General features: G+C 44.9%; 2 protein-coding genes across 3 annotated transcripts in view; both read left to right on the forward strand.

Annotated features, from left to right (window-relative positions):
* Positions 1–6,118, forward strand: part of SLC22A16 (solute carrier family 22 member 16) — a 42,255-nt gene extending 36,137 nt beyond the window's left edge. Inside the window, exon 8 of one of the 2 annotated variants that reach the window (XM_068413212.1) lies at positions 1,573–6,118. In XM_068413212.1, coding sequence (XP_068269313.1) covers positions 1,573–1,785 — 213 coding nt within the window. In that variant the 3' untranslated portion in view covers positions 1,786–6,118. The remainder of the gene's footprint in view (positions 1–1,572) is intronic. The other variant, XM_068413247.1, reaches the window with a different exon arrangement.
* A 3,638-nt stretch (positions 6,119–9,756) lies between these two features.
* DDO (D-aspartate oxidase) lies at positions 9,757–27,219 on the forward strand. The gene is made up of 5 exons (XM_068398529.1): positions 9,757–9,940; positions 14,927–15,130; positions 15,328–15,436; positions 16,274–16,450; positions 19,167–27,219. Exons 2-5 carry the CDS (start codon positions 14,959–14,961, stop codon positions 19,732–19,734), a joined length of 1,026 nt encoding a protein of 341 aa, XP_068254630.1. The 5' UTR covers positions 9,757–9,940; positions 14,927–14,958; the 3' UTR covers positions 19,735–27,219.
* The last annotated feature ends 470 nt before the right edge of the window (positions 27,220–27,689 follow it).

The raw sequence follows: 27,689 nt of genomic DNA on the forward strand, positions 1-27,689 counted from the left end.
TTTGACACTCAGAGGAGAGACTTCAATATTTTTGAATGTATTTTTAAATATCACTTCTGCCACATATACCTATGTCTGCAAGGGTTTCCCTCAGTCTGTCACTCAGTGCCATTTCCTCTGGTCACATTAGTGCTAGGTTTTTTTTTTAATTTCTCATTGTAAGAGCATGACTATTTTATTTTCACTGTAGTTTGTAGTATTCAACAGTATTTTGCTTGATTTTTTTATTTTGTCAGCCTCTATATTTAATGCAAGTGCAAAAAGAGGGGTGTATGCAACAGTGTGGATTCTGCTTCTCAGAAGAGTGCTTGAGACAAGCTGTCCTCTTTTTGGGGGGCGGGGAGGAAGCAAAAGCAGCACAGTGCATTTGCATGAAAATAGTTCAAGGTTACAACGGAGAATTACAAATTTTAAAGCACCTTTCTGACTTAACGAGAAAGTCTGGCTTAGATGCAGATGGTAGCTGGCCAGTTCTTGTCTCAAGCTCTGTGTGAGAGACATAGGCATAGTAATTCCAAATGCTCTCTCTCACACTTGGAAAGAAAGTATTAAACAAACAGGACAGACCTGAGAATCAGCATAGGGCAAGATAAGGATAATACAGTGTCAAAGTGTGCAGTCATAAAATGGAAAAACACCGAGGCCAGGCATGATGTACTGTGTGGAAGCATTTCTATCAAGAGTGATTTGGGTCATTTATAACCTGGCATTGGAAGAATGTCAGGGTTTTAATGCTGTTCTGTACTTCAAAGGAGGAAAGTGTGAATTGTTCTCATTGAACAAGGCACAGAAGTGAAGGGAAGGAAAAGATACTCCTGGAGCAAGTGTGGGCTTCTGCATCTACCCCACATGATCCTGAGCCTTGCACCACTCGTGCTGAAGTAAGCTGTCATTAGGGAACTGCGTACACCACAAACAAATCCAAGATGTGATCCCAGTGCAATTGTCAGTGGATGCCCGCACCCCTTACAGATCTTTGAAACTGCAGTTTAGCAAAATATTTCTGTTGAGAGCTAGCTCGTTATCTGCTGAAAAGCTCTCCTAAGCAGGGATGTGCACTTTTGTGGCTCTAGGCCAATGAGCCATGCTGAGAAATTCTGACGTGGCTGTGTGCAGGAAGGACAGGGAGACGGGTACAGGGGGAATGGGTTCAGGAGCTGGAGTGAGAATTGAGATTACGGGTGGGAGGGAAATTGTAGCTCTGTGAACATGCATGTAAAAATAAATGTATGCAATCCTAGAATCAGTTCTTAAATACATACCTGATAGTAGAAATACCAAATGAAGAGATATGTATTGTTTTCTCAAAACTGAATTACTCCCACTTGCGCTGTATTAATCCCTTGTGGAATAAAACACTTCACTTGCTCTTCACTAATTCTGCTGCACAATCTTTCATTTATGCAACAAAAAAAGGCAAATCTTTTATACAGTCAACATTTAAGACTTATGATCTTTGCTTTACATCACGGTTCCTTGTGCTTTATTTTAAATGTGCTCTCAAACAAGATCAAAGATATGCATAACTTGAAACACATTTCTACCTTTACAGCTACTGTTTATTTCTTCTAGTTGCTTGTTGGAATCATGGCTCTTCTGAGTGGAGTATTAACAATAATGCTTCCAGAAACACTGGGAAAACCATTGACTAATACTTTGGTGGAAGCCACAGAAATCGGAAGAAACAAGAAAAGCTGTTCAGGAAAGACCCCTCCAGCACACAGTGGTGCGGCATTAGAAAAGATAGAGATGTCTGGTCAAGAAACGGCCAGCACTGAGAAATAAAGCAACAGCAAAATGGCTGTTTCCAATTTTAATCATTATCTAATTTATAAGATCTTTTTATTCAAGAAATGTGACTGTTCTATAATATCTGTGCCTTTTACTTTGTATCCAGTCTTGCCTTTTCAATAGAGCAAGTATATGAAACCTTTTCCATGTGACTGAGATACTGCAGAAAATTTTATATGATTTCTAGGTCCTTTTCCAAACTTACCCAGACTTTAGAAAACCTACCTGACTTGCTGTGACCAGTTGGAATAATTACTCTAAATGTTGGAACCTGCCTGATTACACATATGTAAAAAATATGCCAATTCTTTGCTTCACATTTTCTGCAGTTAGATTTGTAAACTCACCATGAAGTGCCCTGTTTGCTCTCGTCCTGTTGCAGCTGACAGTTACAGGCTTGAGACTTCAAAACACGGTAAACTCAAACAGACGGTTATAATTCAAGAGAGAAGCCTTAACATTGCATGAAGTCCTATCAATAATTTTAAAGCTAAACTAATTTATTCTTTTTTTTTTAAGTTTTCTATTAGAAAAGGTGCCATTGCTAACAAAGGAAAGTATTCTGAACAGCTTCTGACTGAAAAAATAATACTAAGTTTGCAAAATGTGCAAATAGTTTGTATACTATTCATTCTGTTGAATGGCAAATATATTTTTATTAGTGGTTTAGAAAAAGTTGTTCACTGGATCTACTGCTGTCTCAGTAAGTTCTTTTTAGTTTAGGTAAAACTAAAATGCCTGATGCCTCTGAAAGTCGTATTCATTCCAGACCATTATTTCAGTGCTCATCCTTCTCACTTATTTCAGCTCAGATCCAGCATCAGATTCTTCATAACATTTAAGAGCTGCACCAGCAACTTGGCCAAATGCCTCCATCAAGGCCTTCTCAGTCCTCAGTGGAAAAGAATAAACAGCATATGGGTCTTATTCAGGCTCTCTGCACAGAGGTGGACTTAGTTATTAATGAGTGTTTAGTAGACACAGTATCTACACACATTTTTCTCATAGATCATCTGTCTGTAGGTCATTTTTTCCTTGTACCACACAAAATCAGTTAGAAAAATATAATTTCAAAAATAGTAGCTGGAGGACACTGATCAATAGAAGAGTTACCAGTTACTCTAGTAGTTTTAGTCAAAGTGTCTGTAAACGTCCCACTGTTGCTACACCTCCTGTGTGCATCAACACTTACTTGCTGGTGCAGTGATTCTGCCTTACAACTGTGGACCACAGAAAACAGATAGGAATGCATCTTCCTGTTTGCTACTTTTATGACTTTCTGTCCCACCTCCCCTTTTTCAGTCTGCCTCCAGACTGGGGGTTTCTTCTTTGCTTGAGGATCCTCTTTGCTTGTCCACCCTTGGTTTGAGGGGAGCAGCACAGGCACCTTCTGCGTATCGAGGATCAGACAGCCCTCTCATGCCTGTGCTGAGTGAACCCTGTCATCCCTGGTTTGAAATCAGAGTTCTTCTCATCTTAGGCACCTACTGTCGTGCTAGCTGGTACACTCTCATCAAAACAAGTCTTCCTTGTTTACTTCTTTGCCATGTACCCAAAAACGAGACATATATATTACTGTAGATAAATATTCTATATGCTGTAGAGCTTAATGGCCACATTTTTCAATTATATCTGCACAGTCATATTAGTTTCAATGACTTCTGAAACCAGAATAATGATTTATATCCCCTTATAAAAGATTTTTTTCTTCACTGCACTGTCATAGAGTGTCAAGTAGCATTTTGGTCCTGGTTTTAGGATAAAATCATATCCTATATGAGGACTAACATGCTTTGAAGCAAGCAAAAATCAGTAAGTTTAAGTTCAAGGAGTTTCTGTGTGATAATTACATGGGAAGCGGAAAGGGATCTTTAGGCTCCCTTCAATTCTGTGGATATTACAGTATTTGCAGAGAAAACCTCTGAAGAGAACAGCATAGAATACTATGGCTTCTGTCCAGATGTATTAGTTCAGCAAAAGCATGTGCTTAACCTTACCCACATGAGTAATCCCATCATTATTCAGAGAACAACTTGAATACATACTTTGATGACTGAAGATAAGATTACTCACACTCTGTGGCTTTTTATTTTGCTGAAGAGCAGACCTAGTATTCTTCCACTACTTTCAGATCGCCCTCTATTCCCAGAACAGAATAACTCTCCTTATCTGCAAGATCTGTTGCCAAACCCTGCATGCTCTGCCTTAAACAAGGGTTTAACCATGCAAAAAAAGAAAACATCGTGCAATAAACCTAACAAGGAATTAAACTGGTGCCATCTGACATTACAGCCACCCTCCCCCCATGCAGAGCTCCAAGTAATTGCATTATTTTGGGGTTCTTGCACACTGATACTACCTCTTTGATTAGTACAAGGTCCTATCTTAAACTCTTTAGTCTTGAGTGCTGGGGACAGTACAGTCTATTTCTAAGAAGGTACTAAATAACAATTAAAATTAATTTTTCTGCTTCCTTACCTTCTGAATAACTGATTTGGGCGTTACCCGGCTAAGAACAGGCAATGCATGTTGTGTGTTCCTTTGCCTTGAGGGATTCAGGACCTTGTCATCTGAGATCGATATACATAATGTAAAGAAAAAATAAAAAAAAGCAAAAACTGAAATGCACAATAATACTGAACAATCCTTACAGGCTAGAACTTAGTGATGATTCTAAAACACAATGTAGCTTGATGGCTTTTCACCCTGAAAGCCAGTTCCTCCTGTCACTGAAGTCAGTTGGTAGTTGGTCTTTGAAATTCAAATGAGACCTGAATTTCCCTGAACTAATGATGTTACTTTTTTCCCTGGAAATAAAAAGTTTATTGATGTACAGGTACACATTCTGTGATTTTATGCATGAATAGCTTAAAGGATGCCTTGGGGTATCCTGTAATCTGAGGAAGCATATTACTGTAAAAAAGAAAATAGCATGTGTCTATATGTCTCTAGCATTTCTGTTTGCTTATTCTTTCCATATGGACAAAATATATTTAACACTAGTCATGCATTGTAAATGTAACAGGGTGAGTTGATTTGTTTCTCTTAAATATTCATAGATTATCTAAAACCTCTCGCAGGAGAGTTTGAGAACAAATGCTTCTATTCCTGTGGGGCGTATTTTCCTCTCATTTCTCATAAAAAGAATTCCTTTTCATAGTTTCTTATCTGAGTCCTTAAGTTCTTGTATTTTTGTGTTTGTCATCTCTATCTCAGTGCAAATATATTGTGCTGATCAATGTCTCTGGAGTTATATAATGGTTTTATGAGATTCTGGATTAGAATTCTTATCTGTCTTAATTGCTACTCACTGTTGCACAATGACAAATGTTTTTGCCCTAAATTTGATATTTTATTAGACAGTTTTGCAGTTTGCTAAGGACATACTTTCTGGGTTAGATATAGGAATGAGAGCAATTGTCATTAGTTTAATGAGAACTAAGGAAAAATAGTAAGTAAATGCGTTTGATATTTTGAATCTGTATTTTAAAACCATGGGAAAAGATGTATTTTCTACTTTTAATAGCTCACTTCAGTTTCTTTGTGTATATTTCTGTAGTTTAAACAACTATTTAGAAAAAATATGCAAATTATGTGCAGTCCGTCAGATGCTTTGGGTGGTACTATGAATGTCTGAACAAGGGAGTGAATCCCGCCCGAAAGCTGAGGGGGTTTGTGTAAGGGCTCTGTGGGAGCAGAAGATGGTCTGTCATCCCAGCTCTGTATATTTCGCAGCTTATTTTTACCAACTCCTTATGTGCAGTCACTTCGGAAGCCTCTGTAGCGTTGGCCTCAGCAACATGCAAGGCCTGTGAGTGCCTTTCGCAAGGGCTTACAAAATGCAAGGTCACTTGCACCATGGAGGCATGATGCCAGAAAGGCATTTGTGGCTGCAGAAAGGAGGGTCTGGGATTCATCCTGTACCCTTGTACAGACATATCTTAAAGATGATTGTCTGAATCCCACAATAGACTCATAGGGGAGAAATTAAACTCAAAGATTTAAAAAAAAAAAAAAAAAGAAAAAAAAAGAGAAGATCAGTGTTGACAAAAGAACAATTTTATTTTATCAGGAAAAATTCTAGTAAATGAAGTCAAGCAGTATCTGCATTGTTACACCTCTAGTGAAGAAAAGTTAGAACACATCTATATACTGGTAACCTAATAATTTTGTACAAGATTCTGTACCAGGTGGAGTGTGCATTTTGGTAACATGGGGGAAGTATATACTCATGGGAAGGAGTTTGTTTGCCTAGAATATGTGGGTTTAGTACAATATATGTTAATGATTTTTAATGTGTATTTATTAGCTGCAATTATGTGCAAGAATAAAGTCAAACACATGTTATCTTTACACCTTTACATAATTTAATGAACTCCTAACAATCACCAACACTCCATTTGGTACGTGGTCCCTTGTAGGAGCTGGGCTGGTGCTTTGGTGTTCCACGGAGATCCCTCCTGCAGGGAAACCCATAGAGTACCTCTGCGTGGTTTAGGCTGACAAGTGTCACCTACCTGCCTTTTTCCTGTTTGTGTTTGCAGGTGTCAATCAAGGTTTGGGTAATGTGTTAGGTGGTGACTATGACAAAATGTGCATTTAAAATGTGACATGTTTTGCATTTCAGTTGCGGGAAGAATATGGTTCTTTTTTGACTTTATTTGTGTGAGATGGCTGAGGCAGTAGTCCCTCAGACAAGTTCGGTAGCGACAAAAATAGCTGCAGATATTGTAGAATGGGCATGAGTTGATCAAAAAAGAGAGTAGTTGACTATAGGAGTTACAAAACATTAACTTGTAACCACTTGGTATTCAGTGGATGTGAAAACTAACCGTAACTTCCTCATGCAGGAATTGGAGTGGGCAGACAGTGCAAGGAAAACGCAAATTGCAGCAATTTCTAGCCCGTTCTTTGTAATTTGTCCTCTTAGCCCTTCTTAGGAACCTATTTATTCTCCACTTCTCTTAAATCTCAAATTAGTGCAAATGACTCAATTTTCCATGCATATTTTATTTATCTTATGTTTCTGATCAGGTTACACCCATCACTTCACTTCATCGTTGGTGTTTTAATGGCCTTATCACCTTGCCAGGTGATTTAGGTTCCTCCCTGAAAGTAACCATAGCTAATCGTTCAAATATTTGCTTGCTGAAGTTGAGAAATGTGAATCATCCCTGATATACTGATTTCAAGAGCACTGAGTTCAATCAAGCTGAGAAAAATCAAGCCTAAAAAGTATATACCTCAAATGAGGAAGTATCCTTTTTTTAATATGACTGACATATAAAAATGACTACAGAGAGGTTTGTACACAAAACCAGCTCTTTCAAAGAAATTGCTAACCTAGGTTTATGAATAATCAGAAGTAATGGGGAATATTTCATTTAGTGGCAAACCAACTCTTCTCTCTCTGCATTCCTGTCTAACACACAGGCTTGGATACTGCTTGGGTGTTTGTTGCAGACGAGTAGGATCCAGCCACGGAGTGCTGAATTAGTGCTCACAGGCGTCTAATTATTAACGTTGCCTCATATTGTTCTGTGTGGAGATGAACTGACTTGCATAGGAATAAGAAAAAAACAGCACCAAGGGATGATCCTTGTGAAGATTCTCTCCACAGTCTCTTTGCCAGTGATGAGAATGAAAGGCAATTTTGACTGAGGTGATCAGGAACATAGCAAAAGAACCAGGGATAAATGGGCAATCTCTCAGTAAATATTTTCACAAACCTTTTCAATAAGAATGTCAGTACTGTCGGTATCTTCCTCATGTTGAGAGAATTCCCCCAGAAGTAAGTAAATAAAATGGGAAAACAGCAAAATGAGGAGCAGCTTAACCTCTTTGCTGAAATGGTAACTTGACGTGGACACTGATGCTTGACTTGATCTTTGAACTGGTTAAAGAAGTAGCAGAGAAGTGATCCATGCCATTCACAAGATCAGAAACAGGTCAGCACTGCTGTGTTCACGGAGGTCATTGCTGCTTATCATTATTGCTCTTTTCAAGAGAGTACGCAAAGCAAAGGGAATGCTCAGGTAAAGGGAAACACTTCTTAAGTGTTGTTTGAGCTGGCTTGATGGTGTGCTGGGATGCCACTGGCGGCCATTGTTCAGAAACAACTCCACATACGATCAGGGCTATGTTTGTTTTATGCCAGAAGCCTGGCACTCTCTTCTTGAGTGACCAAATCATGACTTGCACTCAGTCAAAGGATACAATAGCCACTATCATACAGTTTGTCAGCAGCGTTCTTCAAATACAGATAGGTGAATGTTGCACTTGGAATACTATTTAGCCAATGTGTTAGTTCAAAATTACATACTTTGCACAATACACGGAATAATATATACACAAACATCTAGGGGGTCTTGAGCAGTTGGGCTGTTAGGCAGAGCTGCTTTCCTTCCTTGTGCTTTTTCCCATCTTTCACGAGAAAACACCAACACCTGTAGCAAAAAACTTCTCATATCTTGAAGCCTCAATACAGAATGGCTGATCTTCAGTTAATCAGGGCTCTGGGAGTTAGCCCAAAGAGGCTGTATGTTGTGCTGTTAATTTTAGTGAAGAGCAGAGGTAAGAAAGACAATGGCAGCACTGAAGAGTTTAAATTTATTCCCCATATAGATGCCTCCATACCTCATTTGTGGTGAGAAGTCACACATCTAGATTACATAGAAAGAGTTGACAAACAAGCTCTTCCTTCATCCTAAAATATGACAAGGCACAGTGTGTTCACCCTTCCAAAATACTTCAGCCCATGGAGGAGTAAGAGTTTCTCAATTAAATTATGGTAAGAGTTGGTATCACAAACCAGCGTGAATTTCCTGAATGTTGTTCTCAGGAAAAGACACACTAAGAATTCCCTGAAACATTCAACCTTGCCTAAACATCCGACACAGAAAATTTCAATCCAAATTGTTCAAATTTGGCAAAGTTATAAGCAACAAGAAGCAGAATCTTGGGAGGAGAAATAGCAGACAATTTTAATCTTAGCTGGCACTGCGACCTCTGTTTATATTTGAAAGAGGAAAGTTTTCCATCAAAGGCTTCTCTCGAAAAATATTGCAGATATCCTGCAATTACTTACAATACTCTGTTTTACAATCAATACACTGAGCCCACCACCAATTTCATTTTTTAAACAAGCAAGCCTTCATTCCTCTGCCTCCTTCCCTGTCTTATTCAATACCCTCTTTTCATTATCTTCTCAAAACATTCAGAAAAAAGAAGCTATACTGTAATTTTGGCAGAATTATTCCTTGTTCCTTTCACTGTTAAAGGAAAAAACCCTGAAAATTATGCCTCTAAAAAGATCAGTGATTACGTATGTGTAATATATCATGGCTTTAGTTTTACCACTTAAGAACACAGCTAGGTTGGGAGGTGAGAACAGCTGGTGGCGTGTTGCACACACTGTTACTGTATATAGGGACAAATGCTCTGGCAGTCAAATATTAGCCAAAATGTCCTGCCAATGGCAAATGCCCTGGAGCCAAGAAACCCTGATATACAATTTCATCCTAGCAAGCCTGCAGGCAGGTTTGTTTTTGACAAACTTGTGTTTTTCTGATGAAGAAGGTTGATCCAAACAGCCCTGCCTGGCTGTGCTTCACAGGCGTTTGCGGTTTAGCAGGGACTCGTTCTTCATTGACCTGTGGTGACTGAAATGACCAAGCCCACGGACACGCTGCGTTATTGCCATCCTGACTGCTGGCATGATGGCTCAAGCACTATGGTCATCTTAAGGCACCTTCGGAAACATTCAGAACATAATTAATTGCTTGTAAGAGAGGGAAAAAAGACAATATATTCTGTGCAGGACAGCGGGGCCCCGTGAGCTCCCAGAGGAGGGCTCATCAAGGAACAAAGTTATCTGGCAGGCGGCGAAGGGCACGGTGCCGGCAGGGCCAATGCGCGGCTGCCGGGCTCTCCCGGGAGAGGTGCCAGCGCTGGAGGCGGCCTTTGCCCGGGCACAAACAGCTCCTTCTTTAGCAGAGGGACGCTGATCCGGGCGCTCGGGGAGCCTCCCTGGGGAAGGGGAGCTGCTGGCAGCCCCTGTCCCGCCCCGGCAACGCGCTCTCTCTGCTCCCACTCCGCTTTCCAGGAGGGCGACTCTTCCAGGCGGGACCGGGCGCCTCCTCCTCACCAGGTATTGCCTTCCCTCCCCGCTTGTTTTTTGTTCTCAGACCGTACTTCCAGTTGAAGAGGGCAATGTGAGGTTACAGAGCCCTTTTGCTGCCGAGGGCCGGGGAAGGCACCCGCAGGGGCTGCGTGGGGAGGTGGCGCTGCCCCAGGGACCTTCCACGGGGCACAAACCAGCTCCTTCGGCTCAGGCGGGGGGGTTTAGGCCACACACAGAGGCGGCAGCGCAGTAAAAACGCGGTGGCTGTCAGGGCTGGTTGTGGTGTGAGCAGTGAGCCGCAGGGTTTGGCCGGGGCTGTGAGATCCCTGCTGTAGGGGCGTGCTGAACCTCAGCTCCTTCCCGTGTCCCCCCTCTCCCCGCACAGAGAGGCAATGGGCTCAACAACTCGTGCCCCGTGAGGAACAGGCAGCGCCGACCTCTCTGGTTTTGGAGAAAAACAAGAGTATTGCTTGCTGTGTAGGTGCTGCTGGTGGAGTTTACTATTGTTGGTAGCTTATAGGGTGGGTATAACCTACCTTCCTTTAGGAGGTATTGTCTGTGCATGCATATGCAAACAGATATCTGAAAGAGGAGTCCAGGCTTCCCTGGTAGCCTCGGGTCTCTGTGACAGCGGCTCAGAGACACCTGCTTTGGGGCAGTGATGCTGTAAGTGCACCCAGCAGAGAGGCTGAGGGGATCCCAAGGAGCCTCGAGCATCCTTGTTCAGTGAAGAGAGCATCTTCGCCTTCCTCCTGTGGGAGCCCCCCTATGTACTTCTCACAGAGCCACCCAAATGACAGAAAAGGGATCGGGCCAGAGTCAAAAGGCCAATATCAGGGGCCTCTCCTCAGCAAACCCCCAGGAATGGATCAAGCTTTGTGAGCATCTGTACCTTTAGCAAAGAGCCTGGCAAAACCCCTCTCTGGAATCAGGTGAAGAGGAGCAAAACCAAGGGTGCTTGTAAATTGGAGAAGTGAATAAACAAAAGAGTGGTCTGCAAAAAAAGGAAGGGAGACAGCGCTCCACGTCAGGCATAGATGGGGATGGTGGGCACAGCCACCCTGGTGGACGAGGAGCCCCTCCGGCAGTTCGGAAAGGCGGGTGCCTTCAGTCCCCGGTACCAGGGGCTTCAGGTGATCCAAAAAAATGTTTCAGCACTTAGATATGGTGAGTTAGTTTAAAAAAACAACACAGGACTTCAAATGTAACAGGTTTTGGATTTATTTAGTTACTTCCTGTGGATACATTTTCTGGTCAACAGATCAGTTGGGCTTTTTCATCTGTTCATTTGGGCGTGTAAATACGCTTAGTTGGGTAGGTCAGCTGGATTGCGACACAAGCAAAGAATGTCCAGCCTGCCAGGGAAGCACGCACGCGGAGGTGGGCCATGGAGGGAAAAGGGTATGGCAAGGGGCCGTGCCTGCAACGCAGAGATGGCAAAGTGGTAGCATTCATGCAGCTCTTCCAGCTGAGGGATGCTGGTTTCCCAGGGTCTGTCACAGCCTGAGGGGCAGCCCGGAGGGACCACGGGCCAAGAGGCCCCGGCTGCAGCTGGCAGTGGGTGTGCATGTTCCTGTGTGTGTGCACGTACGTGTGCTGGGAACAAGTGTATTTGTCCATATTGATCACTTTATCCACTGCTAGAATGATGTTAAGGCTGAAGGTTAGTGGCACTCAGTGGTGATACACAGCTATGTGAGGCAAGAAAGAATCAGGGCCCCCTTGCGTCACACGAGGCTGACATTGTCTTCTCAGCTGCTGGAGCTGGAAGATTGAGTCACATCACAAAACATTGCAATATTCTGGAAAATAATTTGTTCTGGCCTGGGAGGAGCAGGAGGGTGGCAGGGGGACAAAGCCCACGTCAGGCAGCTGGTATCCGCTTTGCTGGGGAATTACGACTCCAGGTGGCTCTGTCTGGCCTCTGTCCCATTCTTTGGACACCAAGAAAGGACAAGAAGCTAAACAGTACCTGACACACTTCTCCTCCCTCTCCACCAGTTATTGCAACTGATTTGCCTTTTAAATGCTGATTTTTGCAAAACCCTCAGCACAAGGCAGTCTGAGGGGGTGAGAAGTGTCACCCTCCCAGCTGGCACTAAGCTGGCCTGTCACATCAGCTAAAAAATAGTTTCTCCTCCTGTGCGGTCCCAGCAAGGTGCAGGGCTCCCAGCTGGGGCAGGCTGTGCTGCCAGGGCAGAGCCGCAGGTGAGCCCTGTGCTCGTAGTGGTGTCAGTGGCTCTGCAAAGCCCGAGCTGTGCTTGCTGACACAAGCTGTGTGTAGCCTCTGCTTTGCACCCGGGTAATTTTTGGCACATTAGCACATAAAGGTTTGATGTGCTCCTGCAGGTGTAAGTGCTAGAAACACAGTGCATTCAGCGGGTGCCTGTCATGGCCTTCTGAGCCGTTCCTGCAGGCTCCAGCACTGCCAGCCGCCCCCTCCCACCCTCACTGGCTTTTGCAACATTGGGATCAGTTGATATCGAACTGGCTCATCTGCGAAAATCCCATCCAAACTGGGAAGACTTGTGAAACCTGAACCTCCGCCGAGCCGCAGCTCACTTTTCTTCCCCAGCGGCGGGGAGGTCAGTCAGGAAATTCAATCTCCATCACTGTCCAAGAGCTCAGCGAACAAGAGCAGTGAGGGCAACCGAGAGCACATCTCTGGCAGATGCATAATGTACCAGATGCAAAATTTTATTTTGTTAATAAAAATGTGTTTAGAGGCTTTTCTCAGAGAGACCTTTCCCTTTAGAGACCTTTTCCTAACAAAGGTAATTTCAGCATGATTAAAACTCCCATAATTTCTTGTTACTCTTTTTTTTTTTTCCTTTTCTGTGTTTTTTTTTTTTAATAACAGTTACCAGTACTAAATATGCTGGAGACTCTGGTGGGGAAGCATACACTGTCCATGCTCTGACCCTCCGCAGGCATTCCCAATGCCGGTGGCTGAGGCAGCCTGGGGCAATGGTAGAGCCGAGGGGTGCAGCTCCCGTTCAAATCAGCATTTTTTCAGATTGGGTTTGTGGGTGGCAGGGATGCAGGCCAGCGGTTCTGGGTTCATCTTTACCCCTGCGTCCTCTTTCCCCGCTGTGTGGACACTTTTATAGTCAGCTTGTGAAAGAAGATGTAATAATTAACAGGAAGAAAGTAAGTGGCGCGCTGAGAGTAAGAAGAGGGGCTGTAACAAACCTTGGCTGTGATGCAGGAGGAATACAATGACGAGTAACAGTGCCTGCACCTCTCTTCCTTCCTACATAGTAGTGACATCAAATTTGAAGTAGTAAAACCTCAGGGGTAAGTGAGAAGATGTGTGAAGAGTTATGAGCAAGGATCTCATAAATAAACCTGACCTATCATAATCCCACAGAGTCTGTTGTGCCTAAACTTACATCAAAGATGCCAAAAGCCACGGGAAGATGGGAAATCAGCCCGCCCTTTTAACTGCGGGCACTGCTTTCCAGAAAAGGTTCTTGGAAAGCAATTAGTGAGGCTGGATTTTTACAGTCAAGGATGTCAAGGAAGAGCGAGTCCCATAGGAGAAAGCAAGACCATAAGAGAGCAAGACCAAAGGTCCATATCATTCAGTGTCCTCTCCAAGAGTGAACATTGGTAGATACTCCAGGAAAACTTCAGAGCCATAGGCAAAGGCGATTCTCCCCCTACATCCTTGCTCAGCTTTTGGCAGTAACCCCTTGAAGGAGGGCCTGAGGCAGCAGGTGCACCCCAACTTGCCTGTTTCCAAGCCGCTGAAGGATTTATCACCTCTGAGCTTGCCCAGTCTCTTTTGGGCCCATTTAGTTCCTGGCTTCGGGGAATTTGCAGGGCGCACCAATTGCACGGTTCAGTTGTGCTTCGTGCCTCCGCTGCTGTGAGACCTGTTAGCTGGCTGTGGCCAGGCACGTAGGCTGGTGTCTCACCAGGGCAGGCGCCAAGCTCTGAAACTTGGCCAGACAAGGGAAAATAGAGATGCTGCACCTTCTGAGGTAGCAATCAGCAGCTGAAGATGGTGAGGAGTAGAGCTGCTCCGGGACATAAAGCAGGTTATAAAGTAAGGCAGATAGAGGCAAATATACAGGCTCTTGGGGCAGCGAGGCTGGCTGGCTCCTGGAGACCACAGCGTGCTGCCGGGAGAGCATGGCAGCCTTGGATGCCCACCAATCTGTCCGAGGCAGTGGGTCATGCTGGCAGGTATAGGGGCCAAGGATGGGCTGGAGACCTGAGGTCACTAGGGGCACAAAATCCCTCAGGGTAAGGGTGGCTCCTCTTCCCACACTTTTCCCACCAAGGCATCGTGGCCCAAACAGTTTTTGGATGTAGGAGTACAAACAGCCAGGCTGTACCCTGTGAAGCCACGCATTGTGTTTAATAGCTAAAACTCACGTTTTCTAGAACAGAGCTAAGCAGGTAACCCAGTCCTCAGGGTCAGAGGGGGAGCCCTGCACAGCATGGGAACTAAGGTGCATGTTAAGAAAAAGATATTCAACAATGCGCTGGACCCTTTGCTCTGCATAACCATTTTGCCTCCTGTGCAATTTGCTTCTGCTGCCCAGGCAGTGACAGACCTCATTGCTGGAGATCCTGATGTTCGAACAACCCTTTTGCTCATGGGGTTGGAGCTCAAAGAGCTCCAAAGACACTTTTGCCCCTGACACAATGGAAAACTTGACAGGTGCCTCACGCCCTCGGGTTTTATTGAAAAAGCCTTGCCCCAGATTGCTACAGCCCGAACACCAGTGCTGTACATACAGACTGCTCTCTTGCCCTTTGCTCTTGTGCTGAGGATGGGGTAGTGGTGTTGGAATACTTTTCAAAAATGAGTTGTCGTACCAAAGGCTATGAGGATTTTTTTAATCCGTACCTCAGTCTTGGTTCTCTGTGTGCAGCAGTTAGTCTTCCATTAGCTGCCCCAGCAGGTTATGTTACATCTTGTGTTGAGTATTTCATAGCCTGATGAGGGTGTCTGGCAGGGATATTGGTGACATGGGGTGTGTTATTTCCAAATGCACACAGGTACCTCTCTCCTCTGGCTCTGCACCCCGGACATGGCAGCACCCAAGGTTGCAGTGGTTGGCGCGGGAGTCATCGGCCTGTCCACAGCACTGTGCATTGCGGAGACTTGCCCCAGCTGCTCTGTAACAGTCCTTTCAGACCAGTTCAGTCCCAACACAACGAGTGACGTCGCAGCCGGGATGCTCATCCCTCACACCTACCCAGGTGCGTGCAACCCACCATGGCGTTGCCCATGGCACCGCACGCAGCTGCGTGTCCGGGTGTGCAGCAATTTACAGAGGTTCGGGAAGAAAAGTGCCATGCCCTGCGTTCCCCATCTGTCCCGTCTCCTTGGCGCTGGACTATACGCTTCTCCTCTTTGCATTTTCCCTCTCTGCATGTTTGGTTTTGTTCACATGCAGGCACACCAATCCACGTGCAGAAGCAGTGGTTCAAAGAGACCTTCACTTACCTTTTTGCCATCAGCAACTCAGGCGAGGCATCCGAGGCTGGCATTCACCTGGTCTCTGGGTAAGAATAGCCCCCCAGGGCAGCATTTGGTGTGCGTGTGCCATGTGCTGGAGCAGGCAGAGAGGTTTTCCTTGCTGAAGTTCAGGCGTATTCCCTTCATGGAGTAGCTCTTATGACCATATTCTCAAGAAACTGCATTGCAGCTGCTCAGATACGATGTGTTTTCAAGCAAAATTCATGCATAGGTGCGTACAGAGAAACCACTCAAGACTGGCCAGCACCAAATGTCTTTTATTAACTGATTTTTTCCGTACTGTCATCCACCAGTTGCTTGCAGCAGGGGCAGTCTTCATAGGGATGGGACTGCAGCATCCTCCAGCTTCAGCAACTAAGTATAGGGATGCAAGCAGGGTGTGTGCATGTTAGGGGTGTTTTATGCTGCCCATTATCGAGAGAGATAGTCACTTCTTGGGGGTGTTGAGGCTGGGCACCCTGTAGCTTTATGGGTACCCAAAAAAATGTGACCAGGTGTGCAAGTGGCCCTGCATGAAGGTCCAGCCAGGATGGCCACAGCCGTGGTGGGAATGCTGTGTGAGGGGACTTTGTACTTCTACAGCTGGAAGTTCATACAGTATAGCTGGAAGAACTCCCTCCAGTTTAGTTACCCCAGCGTGTCACCTGCAGTCTCGGTTGTGGCAGCCCCTCTGCCTATTTGACAAGGTGGGTGTTGCAGTAGCAGGCAGCAATGTTTCCCCATTGCTGTTAACCTTGCAGAGCTGCACTGACGAGCGGGAACAGGTTCCTGAGTTCCTGGGTTTGTGCTAAGATTGCCATGGCACATAACATGGCAGAGCAATAGTGGCTAAGTTTTGCAGCTTTTTCTCTGTGTCCTTTTAGGTGGCAGGTCTTTAAAAACACTCCCAAGGAAGAGCTACCTTTCTGGTCAGATATCGTTCTGGGATTTCAACCAATGTCCAAAGCAGAACTCCAAAAGTTTCCGCAGCACCAATTTGGTCAGGCCTTTACGACGCTGAAATGTGACTGTCCACCCTACCTGCTGTGGCTGGAGAAAAGGTTGGTTTTGCTGCAGGCTGGGCACGCAGAGAGAAACCCAGGCAGAGGGACTGGGGGCGAGCTGGGGAATCCTTGAGAGCCTTAGGTTTGAACAAAACTGGAAAAGGGCTGTTTCTCATTGGGGAAAATGCAGCAAGCTCTTCCTTGGGGAGAAGCACGAGAAATAAATACCACATTTTTCCAAAATGTGAAAGGCCCCATTTATGCAATATCCACTTTCTACCACTGTGGCTGTACAGTGGGGCTTAGAGTGGGAGCACCTCTGGGATTAGGACCGACATAGCCAGAGGCCATGCTTGGCCAACCAGACCTTGAAGATACATTGGGAACCTGCCATGTCCTAACAAAACGTGTGGGTGTTCCTCATTTGTAAACTTCCCAAATATATCCCTCTGTTCTTGAAGATACATCCAACCCCTGGGATAACAGGCATGTCTGAGAAGATGTCTCATCTGTGAAGACTTTGCACTTAAGAAGTAGCTGGACCAATTCATCTCAAATTTGGTCAACAATTGGAGCCATTTCTTAATCCAGTCAGGTGAAAAAAGGTCAAATAGCATCATCTTGTTACAAACCTTTAGGAAATGTTTGTCTGCATAAGATGGGTGATGCACTCACTCTGAGGAGTCATGGCCTCAGAGTTCATGCCTGGATTGACATGAAAGTTAGAAAATTTGCCGATTTCCAAATTTCCAAGTTTCCCCAAAATACATGGATTTTGGAGAACTATAGGAGAGTCAGGATGCAGATCTAAAAACGTTCTGACACCTGGGATGTGCGTTTAATCCATTTAAGTACCCCTAAAGTGAGCAAATAGCTGTCCCCACTTGAGAGAAAGCGATAGGCTGCAAGCTGATTTGAGGTTAAGTAAAGAAACATGTACTGACACTGCGGTACAAATTGCCAGCTCGGCCAGTTGCTTGGATGCCTTTCACCTCACTGCAAAATGTGAAAAAACATTTCTTGTTTTAGCAGCCAGCCAAGCTGGGAGTACTCCAGTGGCACCAGTGCCATTTGAGGTCTATGCCATCTCCTCGGCACCCATGCTCTGTCATGTTCCATTGCCTAACCGAATCGGAAATTTCTGCTGAAGCACAACTAAGTTGTACGACCCATTTAGTATCTGACATGTGATTTCTGCTCTCTCCTTATTCCTGCAATAGCCTTCTTATTTCTCAAAGGATGTATTCTAATAAGATGATCAAGCTCTTTTTCTTTCTCTTTTCTCTGGTGATGAGAAGTGAGAGCATATTAAACATGTAACTAATTCTCAAACCCCTAGTGGCCTGAGCAGTATTTATAGACCATTCTCTTGGCAATCCACAAGGAAAATCGTTTTTGTGCCCACCCTGCTGGTCCAAAAATGGACTTCAGGAATTTTTTCCTCCTTACTTTCCTGAATTCAGGAGTTTCCAGCAGGTTTTTTTGGTGTAATTTTTATTCCATGATGGCAGAGTCCCAATTACAACACTTACGAGCTCTCCCAGCAAGTTGCCCAGCCAGAGCTGCTGCACGAGGCCTCCTCAGTTCTTCCCAGCCAGCATCAGCATCCTGCTGCACCCAAACCCCAGCCTTCAGGGCATCAGCTGTGCCCTGGATCCTCAGCTCACTCACTGCTTTGTGGGAAACCACTGCCTTTATATTGGGGTTGATCACTTTGCCAGCTGCCAGAGTATTGCAGAGGACAGGACTTCCCATGCTGTGCATCATCATTGTATATCTGTCTCCTGACTTGCTCATGCTAAAACCCCCAGTGACTTGTTCAGGCTAAAACCACCACAGTGACTAGGTCCAGCTGACAGCATGCGGTGACTCCACCTCATGCCAACGTTACTCCACGGGGAAGGTTATCAAGCTTCAGGCAAGTTCAGGGTGGAATTTGGCTTGAAATTGAGCTCAAAGATGAACCTCAAGAAAGGGTGAATTTTGCTGAAGAGCAGACATGGATGTATAGTGCTCTGAGCTGCCCTGGGTGACTCTTAGCTGCTGCTCTTAGAAGGCTGTGGGTCTCCTGGGGGTCACATGCCACATCTGCCCAGCCTATGTGGACATCCTGGATACCCCAGGGCTTTGCACGTGGCACTAGATGACTTATTGATTCCTGATATCAGGGGAATGAGTTGGGAATGAATGTGGCAGTCTGTAATAGGCACATTAAAAGGGGTGTAGAATGGTAGCGATGTCACTTGCAGAAGTACGTTGGTGAATAAATCTGACATTTTTCAGCTTGCTTGAGCTGTTAAAGCTTGGTACAGTTATAGAAATGAATCAATGAGACCCTTGAGGACCTTTCTGTCTGTCTAGGGTCTTATGCCAGACCCTTCTCTAATATTGATCAACTTGCTGTATCTTTTCCACCCCAAACAAGCTAAAAAATAGCTTTGATGAGACCAAATCAGACAAAGGCCAAGTTCAAGGCCAGGTTGGATGGGGCCTTGAGCAACCTGGTCTAGTGGAAGGTGTCCCTGCCCATTGCGGGGGGCTTGGAACTAGATGATCTTTAAGGTCCCTTCCAACCCAAACCATTCTGTGATTCTATGATTCTATGAAATCACAAACAGAAATCCTGTGGCATTTTCTTTGCTTTTTGTCCCATCTGTTGTTTGGTTTTGGTCGGTATGTTAAAGGCAATCTATCTCTTTTACCTGATGTGCATAATAATTACATACGGGTTTAGGAGTTTCTTTTTCACCTCACTTCTGGGGTCTTTTTGCAGGTTGAAAGCAACTGGCGTCCAGATGCACACCAGAAAAGTTGCAGACTTGTGGGAGCTGCACAGCGAATATAACGTTGTTGTCAACTGCACAGGCATTGGAGCCCACCAGCTGGTGGGGGACGAGAAGCTCTTCCCCATCAGGGGACAAGTACTCAAGGTTCATGCTCCTTGGGTGAAAAACTTCATCCGGGATGGGGATGGCTTAACTTACATCTACCCGGGGATACACAGGATAACCCTAGGGGGAACCAGGGAAAAGGAAAGCTGGAGTCTCTCCCCTGATCCTGGCACTACCAAAGACATCTTTGACAGATGCTGCTCCCTTGAGCCCTCACTGCGGGGAGCTCAGGATATCGAGGTGAAGGTGGGCCTGAGGCCATCCAGGTGGTGTGTGAGACTGCAGAGAGAGGTCTTGAGCCAAGGAGGAGTTAAGCTCCCGGTGGTCCACAACTACGGGCACGGGTCCGGTGGCTTTTCGGTGCACAGGGGCACAGCCAAAGAGGCTGCTCGGCTCGTGGGAGAGTGCATTGCTGCCCTGCAAGGCTCCTCATCGAGGGCCAAGCTTTGAATCCCAGAGGCTCCTTTTTCATTTACGACAGGCTAGTGTTGCATCTCCTAGCATCAGCTTTGGGCTTTTATTCCATTACTGGATAGAAGAAACCTAAGACAACAGCTTGTGCCATTGCAGATGCTCAGTGGTATCTCACCTGGCTTCCAGCTGCCACCTTAGGAAGTCATGATGGGTTGATTCACCTATTAGCTCAGCTGTCCTTCTCCTCCATCTGTCATTGTTTCTGCCCTGGGCATTTCTCCTGGCCTCATGTTAAGGAGAAGGCAAGATATGTAAATATTCTTCACATAACAGGGGTCAGATTGCTGCAGTATAATATCAATAACATCAATTTAGCATTTCTTCATCTGCATCTAAAGGGTATTGGATGTGCTAGGTTCAGATTCAGTAAAAACTAGTTCTCTCCTCTTGTACCAAGTCTAATCTAGTATTGTCCTTGCTCCTGACATCTTGCTAACAAACTTTACCATTTTCCATGTGATTTACAAGGAAAAGAAAACCCTACGCAGTGCTGCATTACAGTGCTCCAGGTCAGCTCTTACAGAAAGCAGTCAGGTCACTGTCACGCACAGTGACCAGGCAAGTGTGATTTTAAGAGCAGGTCCATGACACTGATCACTGCATTTGCTCACATTACACCTCAGGGAACTTAACACAAAGTTTCTGTGAGAGGAAGCTGCCCCATAGGAGCCAGTTTTGTGCATCTTTTCTCACACCTGTTTGCAAATCTATTTTTTTTTTCTCCAAGCCCCTCAGATTTTGCTCTCAGACACAGATGACTTTTCCCCCCCAAACAGCAGCATTGACATGGCCTGTGTTCTACAGAAGAGGATTTTTCAAGGTGAGTTTGGGAGTGCAAGCATCTCTTCTACTTCGTGTCAGCACTGGCTGCTTTCCTTGCAACAGCTGATATGAAAAAAAATCAGTGACAAACCAACAAAGACTTTAACACCAGCTTCAGTTTCATAAGGGAGAGAAGAGCCATTTAAGACTAAATAAACACTTCAAAGACAAATGTGTCTGTAACTGGACGTGAGCGAGCTCCTCTGCCTTAAGGAAGCTGAGCCACCAGAGCACAGACCCTCACTCTGTGGCAGAGGCTGAGCTGGACTTTACAGTCTCCTCAGCAATTCAAGCCCTTTGATGTGTCTGAAGATAGTCACTTACTAAAACTGGAGTTTACCATCAAAGTACAGGTCTGACTGTTAGTGATTAAACCACTCATTAGATCTTAAACGGCTCATTCAAGAGTGTTAGCGCCCACTTTTGTCTAGCTTTTTGTCCTTACAGTTACAAAACAAATCAAAATCCTTCAAGAATTCACAGGATTAAAATGAACTGATAAATAAAGTTCTAATAATGGAGCAAAGGTCACTTCTGTAGTGTTTCCTTTCATAAATGAGGGGTTTTCTTTCATTTGAGATAGCCTGACAGGGCCAAGAAAGGCCACATTCAGACATGGCTGCCAAGTCCTGCTGTTCTCGGGGGGGATTGAGGACATTTATCCTTCGCAAGGGACAGCTATCAAAAGAAACGTCACCAAATTAAACTATAGGTCAATAAGCACCTGGGATCAGCCTAAGCCAGCCCTGCTTTCAGCAGCCTTGCCCTCTTCTCCTCAGCTCTGGTGGCTAATTTTGTATCACCCCCCACCATCATTTGTCCTTTCCAGCAGTATGAGAGGGCAGAGCTGCTGCTTTTGGCAGCAGTGTTGGCGTAGGACTTGTCAAACGGCAGCTTTGTCCTCAGCTAACACAGTACAGAAAAAATACATGGAAAAAGAACATGAGAATGGGCTATTTTTTTCTTAATTATTTTTATACCTTATTTTAACCTTAAAAAGTAACAAACAGTGTAGCTAACACTGCTAATGCCAGTGGGGTATTCATAGCCCCATGATAAACCAGAGCTCTGGTTGTGCACTTCAGCTCTGCAAGGTGGCAGAGTTTCTTCGAATTTACTTCTAAAAGTTGTCTGGTTGATAAAAATGTCAAAATAGGTACAGCTGCAAGGCCCATCAGTCTGGTGTCCTACCTCTGGCCAGGGCCAGCAGTGGAGAGAGCCACTTCTAGCCATTCCTGGCCCAGGGTCTTCCTCAGCTGAGGGGTAGCTTAGTGTTTCATGGCCCTCAGACAATTTATCTTCCATGCATTTGTTGGATTGCTTCTGAAAACATGTACAGTGCTTTTGTATTCCCCAACATCTTGTGACAACAGGTTCCATAATGGGAGACACTTCTTTGCCCAGGAGCAGAGCTCCTTGCCTTCATGTTTGTCTTGAACCTGGAGATGTCATTTGACGCGCCTTTCTTGCATCTTATGAAAAGCGGTGACTAGTTATTTTCCATGACCCTTCTAGAATTTATAAAGCTGTACCATACTCCCTCTCAGACTCTTTCCCACCTTGAAGAATCTTGATTTAGGTAGCTGCTACCCACATAAAGTCATCCCATATCTTTGGTCTTCCTTTATACCTTTTCTCACCCTAACATAGCCTTTTTGAGATGGAGGGGCCAGAACTGCACACAGTGCTCATGGTAGGGGGTGAACCCTGTATTTAGTTGATGACAGCTCTCTTCCCTTCCTAATAATTTCTAATATTCAATTGCTTTATAGTCACTAATGAGCTTTTAACAGACATCTGAATAGAACTACCTAATTACAAGATATCTGTCCTGAATGGTACTAGATGGTTCAGAGGCCATTGCTGAGACTGGGTTGTGAGGGGGTCTTCCTCCCAGCTCAGCCATGTGTTTTTCTCTGCTGTTATCCACACTGAATCTCACCTGCCATCACTTTGCCCAGGCTCATGACATGGTTTTTGCAGCTCCTTGCAGGCGGTTTTCATTTTACTACCTAGAATGAGCTGGTAGCACCAGCAGATTGAGCCCCTTCACCATTTGCTGCCTGACTGATCGGTACGTGGATTAGCACGGGCCCTACCATGGATCTCTCTAAGATGTCATTGTTGACTTCTCTCCACTGTGAAAAATGGATGATTTATCCTTACTTCATCTCTCTATCCTATACGCAGTTAATGACTCATGAGAGGATCTTCCCTCTTATCCTATGCCAGATTAGTGTCTTTATGAGTCCTTGGTGACAGACGTTATTAAAGGCTTTCCAGAAGCTAAGCAGATCATACCGAGCGGATCGCTCTAGCCTGCAGCCTCACTGTTTCCTCTGAAGCCATAAGAGGATGGTGAAGCACAGCTTCATAGCTCCTCACTGCAAAGCTCTGCTGGTTCTTCCCTCTTAGTCCATGTCTGTCCTTGCAACTATTCTGTTATCATGGCTTTTACCATTTGCCTGTGATGGGTGTGAGATTTAGTGGTTCTGTAGATCCCTCAGAGCACTTAAAAGAAAACAGTGTCACGTGCCATCATCTTTTTCTTTGGCTGTTTTAAGTAAAGGGTTATACACCAGCTCTAACAGTGCAACAATTTTCCATTAGCATTCCTTAAAAACCCACAAACGAGTAACGTGCTTCTCATGAATTTGTTACTGTCCATTGCATCTATTTGTTCTAAACCCTCATCTAATGGCTCTTCGATCTGAGGCAGCTTCTCTGCATTATCCCCTGAACAAATGGCTCTGCGGTGGGTATTTCACCAAGCTTTTCTGCGCCCAACACAGACACAAGTAATTTGTTTAGCTGTTGTGTTAGGGCTTGTTTTCTCTCAAACTCCTTTGCCACCCTGATCGTCTGCTGACTCCATACCATGGTCACCTGCAGACCCTCCAGCAGGCTCCCCACTCCTCCTGGGTTGGAGGAAGCTTTTTGTCTATTAGCAAGTTATTTTCTCAAAATCTTTTTAGTCTGCCTTTCTGTTTCTGCTTTTAATTTGACAGAGTTCCTGTCCTTTTCCATTTCCTCATTTGGACTGGATCTATTTCGGTTCTTTTCCATGTAATTTTTATCATGCTATTACAATGAGCCAGTAATGATCTTTCTTCTGTAAAGTCTCTGCTATTTCAATACCCTTATATAAAAATCAAGCATTTTAGACCCATATCTTCTTTTTAGATTTATAGCAAATAGAAAGGCATACATTCAGCCTGATTGCTCCAGCTCCTGTGCCCTGTTAAAAGGGCCTTTATTTTATTTACTTACTTGTGGTTATAAAGATGTCAAAACGGCATCTTTAAGGACATGCCATCATGACCCCCTGCTCCTCTCTGCCTTCTCACTTCCCCCTCAGTCTCTAGCTTGAAATTCCTTTTTAAATCTTACTCTTTCTTGCAGAGGCCTTCTTCCCTGCTAAGGTCATGCTACACAAAGGAGCCGCAGTTTTTTGTTCCAGCAGCTTTCAGTTTGCCAAGAATGTCCTAATATTTTGGGAATAATTGCACATCCGTCCCTCATTTTTCTCCCTAGACATTTAAGTATTCTAAGAGACATCCATCCATACATAGTGATGCTGCCCCACGCCAACTATACACCGACCCACAAAGGGGAGTCACAGCGTTTCGATGCCTGCAAGCTGGCTCGCTGACACTGACCACTTGGCTTTTAGGCAGCTGATGTCTGTTGAGTCCTTTCTTGCTTCAGCTGCCCAGCCTTGGTGTCAGTCTTTGGCAATATCTCATCAGCCATCCCTGAGCTTCTGCTCTTCACCCAAGAGCCTCGCCAGGAGCTGAAGCAAAGATGTGGCCTGTGTTAACTCCCCAGCTCCAGCTGAAGCTGAACTGGCATCTGAGGAATTTGCAAAACTCCATTTTGATCCTAAATCTGTCCATGCTGTTGCATTGGCTCCAGAGTCTTTGTCTGGAAACACAGAGCAAGTGTCAGGGAAACACTCTCGTACATGGGAGAGGGTTAACAGTGGAAGGTCATTAAACCTCCACAACTTTCCATGCTGACGAAAGGCACCCTTAAAGAAAGAGTTAGCTGCCACCTGCGCCAAGCATTTTATCCTTGTGCTGTTCCTTAAGCCCATGCGTGTCCAGACAAAACTTAACTGGACTGTACTCGAGTATTTCCTTCGTATCTGCACTTTCTCATCTACATTGAATAGGCACTCCTGGCAGATGGCAATCGATCTGTCACACTCACAGGGAACTTCAAAGGCATAACTATGGCATGGAAAGGGAACGATTATATTTTGAGGCATTTCTATCAATCCTTGTGATTGCAGACAGTAGATGGGCTGTATGATGGATTTTAGAGCTTGAGCGCAAAATAATAGTTTTCTGCAACGGGGAACTTTGTTGATTTTCTTTGCAGAAACAAAGCCATAAAAACATACTGTCTCGATATAGGCTTTTGCCTATATTTGAAACAAATTTGCCAAATTTATGAAAAAATACAGGAAAATTAGCATTCACCATTCATTATCATTCTTTTCCAGTCGACTACGATTTGCGATAAACTTCGGTGTGATACATATAAATTCATTAGGAATAAAAGTAGTAATTAGAGAGAACATCATGGCCTGGACCGAGAGTTATATTGTTTTTACAGCTATCAAATTGTATGCTGCTTTATTTTATCCTGCTTTATTCCCTATATTCCACCAGAGGGAGATGTTGGATCAAGCAGTTGCTGAAAGAAACCCACAAACCATCTCAAAGAGCAAATGCAGTGATGCTGAACTCAGGGAGTGGAAAGGTGGGTGCCTGTTGGGCCCACATACCTATAAGGCTTGGAGTACTTGGGTTCTGCAGTAGAGCTTGAGAAATAACCATGAATCAGTTAGGGCCATAAAATGTCATGGGGAGGGCTTAAAAAAAAGTACATTGACGAAATAGAAATGTGAAGATAGCAGCACACCAGAAGATCTTGTTAATAAAAATAAGGGATTATAATCCTAGACAAAGCTGTTGCTATAGCAGCATGTCCCAGAGCTTTTCCCCCACCAAAAGGCTGGAGGGGAAACTACTGTCTTGTGTAGCCAAATGTCCTCCGGTCCTCGCATTGCAGGGACTTGGGGTCCCTCAGCCCTGTGAGCTGTTCCTGGGCTGGCATCCTGGGGGGAGTCTCTGCGGGGCTGCAGCCTGACCCATGCGCCTGCTGCCTGGCCTGGCTCCTGGTGAGCCGACATGCCCCTCTGGGTGCTCAGGTACTAGAAACTATCACTCGTTTAAGGCTGATCCGAAATGGTCTGTTTTCTTTCTGGGAATTTTTCCCCAATACATCTGTTTTTCTCAATGAAGAAGTCAAAGTTACATATTATGGAGAAGAAAAAGTGGACATGAGTCAGACTCAGCCTAATGAGGAAAAGGAGCGATTGGGGAGAAAAGAAAGCAGAAAGAAACCTCTGGAAGTGAACAACTTCCTAAAAATCATATTTCCAAATGTAAAAGAAGTTTGAAGGGAATCTTTTTCCTGTGTTTTGTTTTTCCTCCTTTGAGACTGTCTTACACCACTGACAGCAGCGAGCACTAGGAGAGCACTGTCCCACATTGCTTTTCTCCATTCGTGTTCATGTCCACTACCTACCATGGGGACAATATATTTATTTCTCACCTTGTAAATGTGCACCACGTGCATCACATGCTGCGTTCCTGTCACTGTCACCTCTTCTGCCTTTTTATTTAACTTCTGCAAAGTTTCAGTTGACCAGCTGATATCCAAGCCTTACATTAGACTTCACTTGCATTTATGAGCCAAACAGGGGAGGGGAGGCTTGTTTATTTTCTGTATCACTGGAGAATTAAGCAACTGAGCCAGCTGTAGGTGTTTCTGAAGCACCTGCCTATGCACCTCCAGTTGGCTTTTTGGCTAAAGTGAAGGTCTGGAAAACAACCCTTCCCTCAGGGAATGTGCTGGAGCCATAGAGGGAGCCTCATGCTTGCTTTCCTCCTTACCAAACAAGTGCAGGGTTGGGCTTCAAGGAGAAGGAGCCTCTCCTCCTCACATGCCTTGCAGCCTGGTGAGCCGAGGACAGCCGGTGGGACAGCTGGTCTCCTTTGAGCATGCAAGGAACTGGATTTGGGTTTCTCACATCCTGTATCACTGAGACAGTGGCTACAAGAAGAGCAATCCCACTTTTAGAAGTGCTTTGAATAAAAAAGCTCCTTTCAATTTTTGAAAGAAAGGGGCTGAAGCACCTAAAGTCCAGGAAAAGACTTCAAGAAACAACCCGCTTCTCCACAGTTGTTAATGATAATGTAGTATTTTGCTGCAAATGGGTTTTCGAAGAAGATAGGTGACTCTATGTAGCAGTTCTGTTATCTCATTATGTGGCAGTTCAGTAGGATGACAGCTTGAGCACAATCAAAGTGTAAGTTAAAAGACCTTGAGAAGCACTGGCTACCCCACTCCTGAAAATCCCTCCGTAAGCCTTGGTGGGCAAGGTCTGTGCTTTTTTTTTCCATTGCGTGAGTGTATCCTGCACAGTGTCAGCACTCCTCGAATAATCATGGGGCGAATTGCCACAGAGATTTGCAGCAGGATAATCGCCTCAAACAGAAGGATAAATAGCTTTTTCTGGCATTTAATGGGTCTCTTAAGTGAATGGCAATAAACTCTATGCGAACAGATGTTTTCCCTCTTTTTTCGTCCTCTTGCATCTCATCCATAATTATGCACTAAAATGTTCTTGTCTGGGTTGCTGAGAGCAATCTTGCCGCTGTTTTTCTTCGCAGTGTAAGGCTGAGCACTTCAGCACAAACACTGAGCAAAAAGCCCTCGATTCCTAAGGGCTCCCGTTGCTGTACCTCAGTGATCATCTTCTTTCGTTTGCATTAAGCCTGACTGAGGAGTAAGAAGTTAGTGGGAAAATTTGCCTCTTCCAGCTCCTGCTCCGCATGTCCCAGGGCTGGGGTCTCTCCCTGCCCGCGCCAGTGCCCTGGGCTCCAGCCAGGATGTTGCTGTGCTTGCCTGGCTTCAGGCATTGACCCAACTAAGGCTCAGAGTAGTTGCTTCTCCTTTGCCTTGTGGGGGAGGTAAGTGCCCTCTGAGACAGTCCTGCCCGCTCTGTGCCACCTCTGCTACACTGACAGGACTAC

The sequence above is a fragment of the Nyctibius grandis genome, chromosome 1 (assembly GCF_013368605.1).
Source record: "Nyctibius grandis isolate bNycGra1 chromosome 1, bNycGra1.pri, whole genome shotgun sequence".
In the NCBI taxonomy this organism is placed as follows: Eukaryota; Metazoa; Chordata; class Aves; order Nyctibiiformes; family Nyctibiidae; genus Nyctibius; species Nyctibius grandis.

What these genes read in the sequence shown, in the direction of transcription:
- DDO (XM_068398529.1), top strand. Translation starts at nt 14,959, where the DNA reads ATGGCAGCACCCAAGGTTGCAGTGGTTGGCGCGGGAGTCATCGGCCTG. An exon ending in GGCATTCACCTGGTCTCTGG is followed by an intron (nt 15,437 to 16,273) that starts GTAAGAATAGCC and finishes GTGTCCTTTTAG; the next exon opens with GTGGCAGGTCTTTAAAAACA. An exon ending in CTGCTGTGGCTGGAGAAAAG is followed by an intron (nt 16,451 to 19,166) that starts GTTGGTTTTGCT and finishes GTCTTTTTGCAG; the next exon opens with GTTGAAAGCAACTGGCGTCC.